This window comes from Trichechus manatus, unplaced genomic scaffold, assembly GCF_000243295.1.
Source record: "Trichechus manatus latirostris isolate Lorelei unplaced genomic scaffold, TriManLat1.0 scaffold00040, whole genome shotgun sequence".
Lineage (NCBI taxonomy): Eukaryota > Metazoa > Chordata > Mammalia > Sirenia > Trichechidae > Trichechus > Trichechus manatus.
In genome coordinates this window covers 879,135-891,214 of record NW_004443976.1, presented here as the reverse complement: position 1 = coordinate 891,214, position 12,080 = coordinate 879,135, and the positions used below count along the sequence as shown (strand labels likewise).

The 12,080-nt window shown below is 37.6% G+C and overlaps 1 protein-coding gene across 10 annotated transcripts in view; it reads left to right on the top strand.

Annotated features, from left to right (window-relative positions):
• Positions 1 to 12,080, top strand: part of NCOR1 (nuclear receptor corepressor 1) — a 208,729-nt gene that overhangs the window by 130,916 nt on the left and 65,733 nt on the right. For all 10 annotated transcript variants that reach the window (XM_023731051.1, XM_023731048.1, XM_023731053.1 and 7 more), the window contains one exon: positions 3,647 to 3,773. In XM_023731051.1, the coding sequence (XP_023586819.1) occupies positions 3,647 to 3,773 (127 nt within the window). The remainder of the gene's footprint in view (positions 1 to 3,646; positions 3,774 to 12,080) is intronic.

Genomic DNA, 12,080 nt, shown 5'->3' with positions numbered 1-12,080 from the left:
CAAAACCAACAGCCAACATCATTCTTAATGGAGAGAGGCTGAAAACATTCCCCTTGAGAACAGGAACAAGACAAGGATGGCTTTTATCACCATTCCTATTTAACATTGTACCGGAAGTTCTAGCTAGAGCAGTAAGGCAAGAAAAAGAAATAAAGGGCATCCACATTGGTAACAAAGAAGTTAAACTGTTCCTGTTTGCGGATGATATGATACTATACATAGAAAACCCAAAAGACTCCATGAGAAATCTGCTGGAACTAATAGAAAGATTCAGCAGAGGAGCAGGATATAAGATAAATATACAAATATCGGTTGGATTCCTATACACCAGTAAAGAGAACGATGAAAAGGAGATCAGGAAAACAATACCATCTATAATAGCCCCTAAAAAGATAAAATACTTAGGAATAAATCTAATCAGGGGTGTAAAAGATGTATACAAAGAAAACTACAAAACCACTACCTCAAGAAACCCAAAGGATCTACATAAATGGAAAAACATACCATGTTAATGGATAGGTGGACTCGACATTGTGAAAATGACAATTCTACCCGAAACAATTTACAAATACAACGTAATCCCAATCCAGATACCAACAACATTCTTCAAAGAGATGGAAAAACTAATCATAAACTTTATATGGAAAAGGAAGAAGCCCTGAATAAGTAAAGCACTATTGAAGAAGAAGAATAATATTGGAGGACTCCCACTACCTGACCTCAGAACCTACTATACAGCTATGGTAGTCAAAACAGCCTAGTACTGGTACAACGACAGCTACATTGACCAATGGAAAGGAATTGAGAACCCAGATGTAAATCCATCCACCTATGATCACCTGATCTTCGACAAGGGCCCAAAGTCCATCAAATGGGGAAAAGACAGTCTTTGTAACAAATGGTGCTGGCAGAACTGGATATCCATTTGCAAATAAATGAAACAGGACCCATACCTCACAGTATATACAAAAACTAATTCACAGTGGATCAAAGATATAAATATAAAGCCAAAAACTATAAAATTCATAGAAGAGAAAATAGGACCAACACTACAGGCCCTAATACACAGCATTAACAGTATACAAACCCTAACCATCAACACACAATCTCCAGAAGATAAGCTAGATAACTGGGATCTTCTAAAAATCATACACCTATGCTCTTCAAGACTTCACCAAAAGAGTAAAAAGAGAGCCTGCAGATTGGGAAAAAAATTTTGGACGGTACAGTTCAGGCAGAGGTCTAATCTCCATAATCTACAAGAAAGTCCAACACCTCTACAACAAAAAGACAAATAATCCTATTAAAAATGGGCAAAGGAAATGAATAGACACTTCACCAAAGAAGACATTCAGGCGGCCAGCAGACACATGAGGAAATGCTCACGTTCACTAGCCATTAGAGAAAGGCAAATTAAAACCACAACAAGATGCCATCTCACCCCAGCATTACTGGCACAAATCAAAAACAGTGGAAATAACAAATGTTGGAGAGGCTGCGGGGAGATCAGAACTGTTATGCACTGCTGGTGGGAGTGCAAAATGATAACAGCCATTTTCGAAAATGATATGGTACTTCCTTAGAAAGCTAGAAATAGAAATACCATACAATCCAGCAATCCCACTCCTAGGAATGTGGCCTAGAGAAAAAAGAGCCATCACACGAATAGACATATGCACACCCATGTTCATGGCAGCATTGTTCACCGTAGCAAAAGATGGAAACAAACTATATGTCCATCAACAGATGAATTGATAAACTATGTACATACACACAGTGGAGTATTATGCAACGATAAAGAACAATGATAAATCTGTGAAGCATCTCATAACATGGATGAAACTGGAGGACACATTGCTGCGTGAAATAAGTCAGTCAGAAAAGGACAAATATTGTATGAGATCTCTATTGTAAAAACTCATGAAAAAGTTTACACACAAAAAGTAACAATCTTTGTTGCTTGTGGGGGGGGGATACTAAATAAACAATAGATAAGTGGTAACTTTGGTGAAGGGTAAGACAGTACACAATACTGGCGAAGCCAGCACAACTTGTACAAGACAAGGTCATGGAGGCTCCATAGACACATCCAAACTCCCTGAGGGACTTAATTGCTGGGCGGAGGGCTGTGGGGACCATGATCTCGGGGAACATCTAGCTCAATTGGCGTAACACAGTTTATAAAGACAATGCTCTACATTCTTCCTTGGTGAGTAACATCTGGGGTCTTAAAAGCCTGTGAGCAGCCATCTAAGATACTCCACTGGTCTCACCCCTTCTGGAGCAAGGGGGAATGAAGAGAACAAGGTACAAGGAAACGATTAGTCCAAAGGACTGATGGACCACAGCTACCAAGGCCCCCACCAGACTGAGTCCAGTACAGCTAGATGGTGCTCGGCTACAACCACTGACTGCTCTGACCAAGATCACAATAGAGGGTTCTGGACAGAGCTGGAGAAGGGTGTAGAACAAAATTCTAACACATGAAAAAAGACCAGATTTACTGGCCTGACAGAGATTGGAGATACCCTGAGAGTATGGCCCCCGGATACCCTTATAGCTCAGTGATGACGTCACTCCTGAGGTTCACCGTTTAGCCGGGGATTGGATAGCCCCATAAAACAAAACAAGACTAATGAGGCACAACAGTCCAGGGAGAAGGACTAGAAGGCAGAAGGGACAGGAAGGCTGGTGATAGGGAACCCAAGGTTGAGTAAGGACAGTGTTGACCTATAATAGGGTTCTTAACCATTGTCGTAGAGCAATATGTATACTGTCTCTTTAATGAGAAACTGTTTTGTTCTGTACACCAATGTCATAAAACAATATGTGTACTGACCGTTTAATGAGAAAATATTTGTTCTGTAAACCTTCACCTAAAGTACAATAAAAGAAAAGTAAGATCTATAACTACATAGGGCTATCCTGGTTAATGTTTATGTGTAGACATAACCACTTAACAGGCAGGTATATATATAAAAGACTGAAAGTCAGTGTGCCAGTCTACTTATTATCTCCAGCTGGTGGAATAATGAGCAATTACTGTTTATCTTAACATAATTTTCTGCATCTTCCACATGTCAAGGCATATGTTATTTTATTTAAAAATACATTAATTTGAGGGGGAGACAAGAATGGAGATTTGTAATTATTGGCTATTTCTACATATATAGTGACAACTAAAGGAGCCTTGATGGCACAGTGTTTAAGCGCTCAGCTGCTGACTGAAAGGTTGATGGTTTGAATCCACCAGCCACTGTACGGCAGAGAGATGGGGCAGTCTGCTTGCGGAAGGATGACAGCCTTGGAAACTCTGTGAGGCAGTACTCTGTCGTATAGGGTCACTATGAGATGGACTTGACTCGACAGCACGCAACAACCACCTAGTGACAGCTGATTCCAGAGATGGTTCATATCTAACTTTTGATCAGTTTGATGAATGTGATCCATCTATTAAAAAGGCTTATGATAAATTACCAAGAGATATTTGCATGTACTTTTACTGTTGATAAGTTAGCCAGAACCGTTGTCAGACACACAGGACACAGTATAGTATGTGTGTGTAGCAGTGTTTTACATTAATTCAGATAGGAAAAAGTTTGTTTCTTTTTAGTTATTTAAAAAATAATAATTTTTACTCCTTCAGACATCACGAAAGCCTCGTGAGGAGCGAGATGTGTCTCAATGTGAAAGTATAGCTTCCACTGTTTCTGCTCAGGAAGATGAAGATATTGAAGCCTCTAATGAAGAAGAAAATCCAGAAGATAGTGAAGGTACCTCAAAATTTTAAATTTTAGTTACAACATCTGAAATATGCAATTTTTAACTTAGTCATTCGACTGTTTAGAAATCTGTTAAAGAAATGTGTATAATGTTTTCATGGCTTCGAATTTTAGACTTTAATACAATGAATTTATTCATTTGGTCAACAAATATTTAGCTATGTGGCAACTGTGGTTATCCAGATGCTACAACCAGAAGATCCTGAAAATGCAGCCTTTCTTACGGACACTAAGTCTCACCAGTGTCAATAAAATGTCCATGCATGTATGTCATTGCCACATTTATTTGTTTCATTGTTATTATCAAGTACATTTTCTTTGTTTTATTGCACTGAGTTTGATCTATTTCATATTTCTACAAAGATTTACAAAAATCATATTCATGTTTTCATGTGAAAAAATTAATGACCATGGATGCCACAGTAGAAAAAAATGTTATCCCAAGAAAGTTAAGAAAATAAATAAAATCTTTTTTATTGCTTAAAGAAATTAATAACAGCTTCCTGAAGAAGTAAATGTTTTCTTCGTTTTTTGGCAGTAAAAAAAAAGAGGTACCTAATTTATTTCAGTTTACATTTAAATTTTCTGTGGATTTCTTTTGTAAATTAACTACTTCTCAGGTGGAAGTTTTCGTAATACTTGTAGATCTTTATACATTAAACACATTTCTGTTTTGTAAAGGCTGTATTTTGTATATACAAATATTTCTCTTCATCTCATTTGCTTTTTTTTTAATTACCAAAGTTTATACTTTGTGTATAGTTAGAATTGTGTATGTTTTCTGTACGTGAGGTTGTATTTTAAGCGAGTTCCAGAAATTTTAGATTTTTTATTTCCTGTGATTATTGTTGTTGATTTTTAAACTTTTTGTCTTGAAATAGGGATTGGCTTTGAACAATGAATAAACAAAAGTGAAGTTTTAGTAAAAACTAGGTCAGTGTTACAAAAGTAAAGAGTAGAATATTATACTGGGGTAATGTAAGAATGCTGCAGAAAAAATGGAAGGCAATATGGTACTTTCAAAGAAGTTATCTGAGTGTGTTGGTTTTAATATGTCTCCATCTGGTAGCTAGCATTCCCTGGGTTATAAATGTAAATGCAACCCAAACTTAATTATCATAAATTTGTTTATTTCGGAATAGAAAATCCTATCTGTAGATGGGCAAAGAGGGTCTCAAAACCGAGCAGCAAAAAGTGACTTTTTTTCTTTTGTTTTCTTCCTTACTTTGTCTTAGTGTGAAACTTTCTTCAAATTGTCAAGTATGGTATGAAGATAATATTTTCATCTGATCAAATGTAGGGTGGCATGGTCACATGATACCCGATCATGCATGTGATTGTGTTTTAACATCTAGTTTCCTATTAGTAGGTAATGAACTTGCCATGAGAATTGTGGCATCTGTCTTCATTTCCTTTTGACTCAACTTCAGTTGGAAAGTATCTAAGAAAAGAAAGTACAATGAAGTTTACATGACCTATGATTTCATACTTGTTGGTAAACTTAATGAGTTCGTAAAGATGTTTTTTATTGTGTGGCAAGGCTCTTGCCAATGGGAGAATGAAGGTAATGGCTGAAGTGAGAGTCCCTATGTCTCTTTTCATGAAATACATCTGATTGCACAAACCTCTTTGACAATTAAGAGTTACATAAAAAAGACTGAAACTTTACCAATATTTGAATTTGCTCTTGCTCTCAGTCACTCTTTAAGGTTGTTTTGTTTTAAAGCAAAGGAAGGCACTCACATTTGGTTGCTGCTTGGTGAAGCATTATGTCCTGCAAATATCTTTTGTCTTGTGGCTTGGAGAAGAACATTGAAAAAGTGCTTCTGTCAAATGAAGTCATCTGCTGCATAGTGACTACCAGGGCTTCCAGTATTTTGAAGATAAAATGACTTGTCAGTTTGCCTGTGGTTTTGGGGCTTTCCATCATTATATGAATAGAAATGAAGGTTAAATCAAGCTTTTTGTTATCATTTGAGCATTTTGGTAACAGTAATTGCTGCCATATATTAGGCCTTACTGTGTGTGAGGCACACATAGTTCTGAGTTTTTACTTTTGTTTTAATTTTGTTTTTGAGACTTGAAGCCTCATCTGAACCCCAGGTTCATATATATAACTGCCTACCTAATATTTCCATTTGAATGCCTAATAGTTATCTCAAACTTAACATCCAAAGCAAACTTTTTTTTTTTAATTGTTGTACTTTAAGTGAAAGTTTACAATTCGAGTTAGTCTCTCATACAAAAATGTATACATACGTTGTTATGTGACCCTAATTGCTCTCCCTACACTGTGACAGCACATTCCTCTTTTCCACCTCTGATTTCCCGTGTTATTCAACCAGCTCCTGACCCTCTCTGCCTTCTCATCTTGCCTTCAGACAAGAGCTGCCGATCTAGTCTCATGTATCTACTTCAGCTAAGAAGCACACTCTTCACGAGTATCATTTTATGTCCCATATAGTCCAATCTAATCTTTGTCTGAAGAGTTGGCCTTGGGAATGGTTTTAGTTCTGGGTTGACAGAGTCTGGCGGCTATGCTTTCTGGGGATCCTCCAGTCTCAGTCAGACCATTAAGTCTGGTCTATTTACTAGAATTTGAGTTCTACACCCCACTTTTTTCATGCTCCATCAGGGACTCTCTGTTGTGTTCCCCGTCAGGGCAGTCATTGGTGGTAGCCAGGCACCATCTAGTTCATCTGGTCTCAGGCTAATAGAGTCTCTGGTTTACGTGGCCCTTTCTGTCTCTTGGGCTAACACTTCCTTGTGACTTTGGTGTTCTTCATTCTCCTTTGCTCCAGGTGGGTGGGACCAATTGATGCATCTTAGATGACCACTTGCAAGCTTTTAAGACCCCACTCGCCACTCACCAAAGTAGAATGCAGAACATTTTCTTAATAAACTTTGTTATGCCAGTTGACCTAGATGTCCCCTGAAAGTATGGTCCCCAGACCCCTACCCCTGCTACTCTGTCCCTCGAAGTGTTTGGTTGTGTTCAGGAAACTTCTTAGCTTTGGTTTAGTCCAGTTATGCAAAGCAAACTCTTATGTTTCCCATCACCGTAACCTGCTTTTTCCTCCAGTCTTTGGTCCTTGTTAGTAAATGGTATCTTGGTAATTCTCTCTCTCATACTCCACATGTGGTCCATGAGCAAATTTTAAACGTGATGTTTAGGATCTAATTGTTTCTTCCCTTCTCCATTGCTGCTACCCCAGATCCAAGCCATCTCCATTGCAGTAGCCCTTGATTGGCTTCCTTACTTCTCTTTGATCCATTATATTTTTTTCTTCCACACAGAAGCTAGAGCGATCCGTTTAAAATGTAAATCAGAGTAAAAGCCAAAGTCATTTTTGTGATCCTTGAATCCTTTATGAACTTACCCTTATACTCGTGGATCTATTTGCCAACCAACCTTCTGCTTTCTCAGTCTGCTCCAACCACACTGTCCTCTTTGCTTTCCCCAATCAAACCAACCGCACTTTAGGGATCTTTGTATTTGTTAATCCCTACACCTGGAATGTTCTTCCCCAAGATGGGCTTGTGGCTCATTCTCTCATTTCCTTTACATGTCTGCTCAAATGTCACAGTTCCTTCTATAAAGCCCCCTTATCCACTGCTTCCCCAGTTTTGTTATTTATTCATTGCACTTATTACCACCTGATATAGCATGTATTTATTTGTTTACTTTTATTGTGTTTTACGTAAAGTTTTTTGTTTTTTTTTTTAATAATATTTTATTGTGTTCTCAGTGAAGGTTTACACAGCAGTTTACACAGCAATCTCTGCACAGAATGTTCAGTGACATTGGTTACTTTCTTCCCTATGTGTAAACGTTCTCAATTTTTCTGTTCTGGTGGTTCTGTTTCTATTAATCTAGCCTCCCAGCTCCCTTACATTCTCACCTTTGTTTAAAAGTAGTTGTTGACCCTTTGGTCTCATGTAGATTATTTTTTAAAGGAGCATGGCACTCATGGGTGATATTCTTTATTTTCTGAGCCAATCTGTTATATAGTTAAATGGTGACCTCAGACTAGTTTTGGTTCAAGGTTTAAAGAGTATCTCACAGCAGTAATCTTGGGGAGTCCTCCAGTCTCAACCAGTCTAGTAATCCCGAGTATTTTTTTTTTCTCTAGGAATTTGAGATTCTGTTCCACATTTTTTCCCATTCTGTCAGGATCCATCTGTTGTGGCCCTGATCAGAACAGTCGGTAGTGGTAGCTGAGCACCATCTAGTTCTTCTGGTCTCAGGGTAGATGAGCCCATATATCCTGTAAAGTAGTTTCTTCTTTGAGTCTTTGGTTTCCTTCTTTGTCTTTTGCTCCGGACAAGTAGAGACCAGTAGTTGTATCTGCGATGGCCACTTGCAGGCTTTTAAAACCTCAGACACTGCTCACCAAACTAGTATGTAAAACATAAACTTTATGAACTATTTTATGCCAGTTGACCTAGATGTCCCATGAGACTATGGTCCTAATCCTTTAAACCCAGGAACCCAATCCCAAAAGTTGTTTGGTTATGTCTAAGAAGTATCCATAACTGTGCTTCATATTTGTTTTATTATATATATGAATATATGTGTATATAGTCATGTATACATATACATGTGCGTACATATATACCTGCACATGTATTTTTTCCTTCTTGTTGCTTATGTTTCAAAATTATTTATGCCATAGCAATTACCAAAATGTCCTTTTTTCTTGTGTACATTTCAGTGACATCATTTATCTTTCTTAAGTTGTGCACAGTTCACCCTCATTTGGTGTTAGGTTTCCCCTCATGAAAAATAACCAGTGTCTACTATCTAGAGAGGGAATCCCCCTCTTCTGCCCACCCCTATCCCTGGTAACCAGGGGCAGATTAACCAGTAAGCAAGGTACACACAGGCTTACTTATGTTTACTTAGTAATCTGTAGTGCACCGTTTCACATGGGTTTCACCACATCAAAGATGTAGTTAAATTGTGAACTGCAGATTAGTAAGTAAGCACAAGTAAGCTCATGTGTACTTTGCTTATTGGGTAATCCATCCCTGCTGGTAACCACTAATGAGCATTAGTTTCTGTATATTTGTCCGTTCATATTGTTTCATAAAAGTGATAACATACAGTGTATTTTTTTGTGTGATTGACTTACTTTGCTCAACATACTGTCCTCCAGGTTCATCCATGTTCCCGGATGTTTTAGGAACTTATTTTTCTTTATCACTGAGTAGTATTCCTCTGTATATGTGTACCGTATTTTACTTACCATTCATCTGTTGATGGACTCTTAGGGTGTTTCTGTTTTTTTGCTATTGTGAATAGTGCTGTGATGAACATAAAAAAAACCCATTGCCATTAAGTTGATTCAGACTCAGAGCGACCCTATAGGACAGAGTAGAACTGCTCCATAGGGTTTCCAAGGAGCAACTGGTGGATTCGAACTGCTGGCCTTTTAGTTAGCAACCAGACATTTAACCACTGTGCCACCAGGGCTCCTTGGCCGTCCTAGTCAGAATGAAATGGTATCTCATTATGGTTTTGATTTGGCTAATCATGTTGAACATCTTATCATGTGTCTGTTGAACATTTGAATAGCCCCTTTGGTGAAGTGTCTGTTCATGTCCTTTGCCCAATTTTTGATTAAGTTATTTGTCTTTTCGTTTAGTTGTAGAAGTTTTTTTATGTATTTTAGATATTAGATCCTTATCAGTTATATCATTCCCAAAGTGTTTTTTTTTACAGTCTGTGGGTTGTTTCTTTACTCTTTTGATAAGGTCTTTCGATGAACGTAAGTATTTAACTTTTATGAGGTCCCGGTTTTCTATTTTGTTTTCTGTTGTCTTATGCATTTGTTGTTGTGCTTGATAATATATCATTGAAAAAAAGCTGGGTCCCAAAGCTTTGCTCTTATATTTTCTTCCAAGAACTTTATGGTTTTAGATTTAACATTTAGGTACTTGGTCCGTTTTGAATTAATTTTTGTGTATGGGGTGAGGTACGGATCTTGTTTCCTTTTTCTGCATGTGTAAATCCAGTTTCACCAGCACCAGTTTTTGAAGAGACGGTTCCTTCCCCCATTGAATGGATTTGACTCCCTTGTCAAAAATCAGTTGACCGTAGATGTTTGGATTTATTTCTGGATTTTTAGTTCTATCCCATTGATCTATCACTAAGCCAGTACCAGACTGGTTTGATTACTGTAGCTGTGTAATATGTTTTGAAGTCAGGAAGCTTGAGGCCTCTTGTTTTGTTCTTCTTCAAAATTGCTTTGGATATCCGGGTTCTCTTGTCTTTCCATATAAAAGTGAGGATTAGTTTTTCGTTTTCTGAAAAGGGTGTTGTTTGAATTTTGATTGGGAATGTGCTGTATCTGTAGATTGCTTTGGGTAGTATTGGCATCTTGATTATATTACGTCTTCCAGTCTATGGTCATGGAATGTCTTTCCATCTATCTAGTGCAGTTGTTAAGGGCTCAGCTGCTAACCAAAAGGTTGGCAGTTCGAATCTACCAGCCACTCCTTAGAAACCCTATGGGGCAGTTCTACTCTGTCCTATAGCATTGCTATGAGTCAGAATCAACTTGACGGCAACGGGTTTTTTTGGTTTAGCCTTTTGGCAGTGTTTTATAATTTTTGTTGTATAAGTCTTTCAGAGTCCTGGTTAAATTTATTCCTAGGTATTTTATTTTCTTAGATGCTGTTGTAAATGTAGTTGTTTTCTTAATTTCGTTTTCAGATTTCTCACTGTTGGTGTGTAGAAAACCAGCTGATTTTTTGTTGTTGTAGATCTTGTGTCCTACAACATTGCTTAATTCCTCTGTTAGTTCTAGAAGCCTTTTAGTAGATTTTTGGGAATTTTCTTATGTATGGGATCATATATCTGCATATAGGGATAGTTTTACCTCTTCCTTTCCAATTTGGATACCTTTTATTGCTTTTCCTTGCCTTATTGCTCTGGCTAGGACTTCCAGTACAATACTGAATAGGAGTGATGAGAGTGGCCATCCTTGCCCTGTTCCCGTTTTCAAGGGGAAAGTTCTCAGTCTTTCTCCATTGAATATAATGTTGACTGTTGATTTTCCATGGTACCCTTAATTGTTTTGAAGAACTTTCCTTTTATTCCCATCTTGTTAAGAATTTTTATCCAGAAAGGTTGCTGGATTTTATTGATTGGCTTTTCTGCATTTATTGAGATGATCGTGTGGTTCTTTTTCTTTGTTCTGTTAATGTGGTGTACAGGACAGCCCCCAGGTTATGAATGAATGTCCAACTTACGGACAGCTCTTACTTGCCTTTTAACTTTATATAAATTTGTCCTCACTTTGAAATGATTTAACCATCCCCTGCTGGCAACAAATTCTTCATCACAGTCACTTTCACTTGCTGCACATGCAGCTTTTAAGTCATTGAAAAGGCTTTGAGCCTTTTCTTGCACTAAAGTAAGGCTAAATAAGAACCATATGCACCTGTTATGACTCACCTACAATTTCTTAAAGACACTCTCACGAATGGATCTTGTTCATAATCCAGGGACTGCCTGTAATCCGGGGACTGCCTGTATTACATTGACTGATTCTGTAATTTGAACCAACCTTGCATTCCTGGAATAAATCCCACTTGATCATGATCTATAATTCTTTTAATGTGCTGTTGGATTCTGTTTGCTAGTATTTTGTTGAAAATTTTGGCATCTGTATTCATAAGGTATATTGGTCTGAAGTTTTCTTTTCTTGTAGTGTCTTTGGTTTTGGTGTCAGGGTAGTGCTGGCTTCATAGAAAGAGTCAAAGAGGATTCCTTCTTCCTCTGCTTTTTGGAAGAGTTTGAACAGGACTGGTATCATATCTTCTCTAAATGTTCAATAGAATTCCCCAGTGAAGCCATCTGGTCCCAGACTTTCTTTGTTGGGAGGCCTTTTATATTACAGTTTGAATTTCTTCACTTATTATGGGTCTGTTGAGGTTTTCTACTTCTTTTTGAGTCAGTTTAGGTAGGTTATATGCCCCTAGGAATTTGTTCATTTCATCAAAGTTATCCATTTCGTTGGAGTACTGTTGTTCATAGTACAGTAGTCCTCCATTACCTGCATGGGATATGTTCCAAGACCCCTAGTGGATACCTAAAACCACAGATAGTACCAAACCCTATATATTTTACATTTTTTCCTATACATACGTACCTATGATAAAGTTTAATTTATTAATTAGGCACAGTAAGAAATAACAGCAATAACTTTGGCATATCCAAATTTCTAGCATCACTGCTTCTGTGCTTTGGGTCCATTATTAAGTAAAATAAGAGTTACTTGAACACACGCG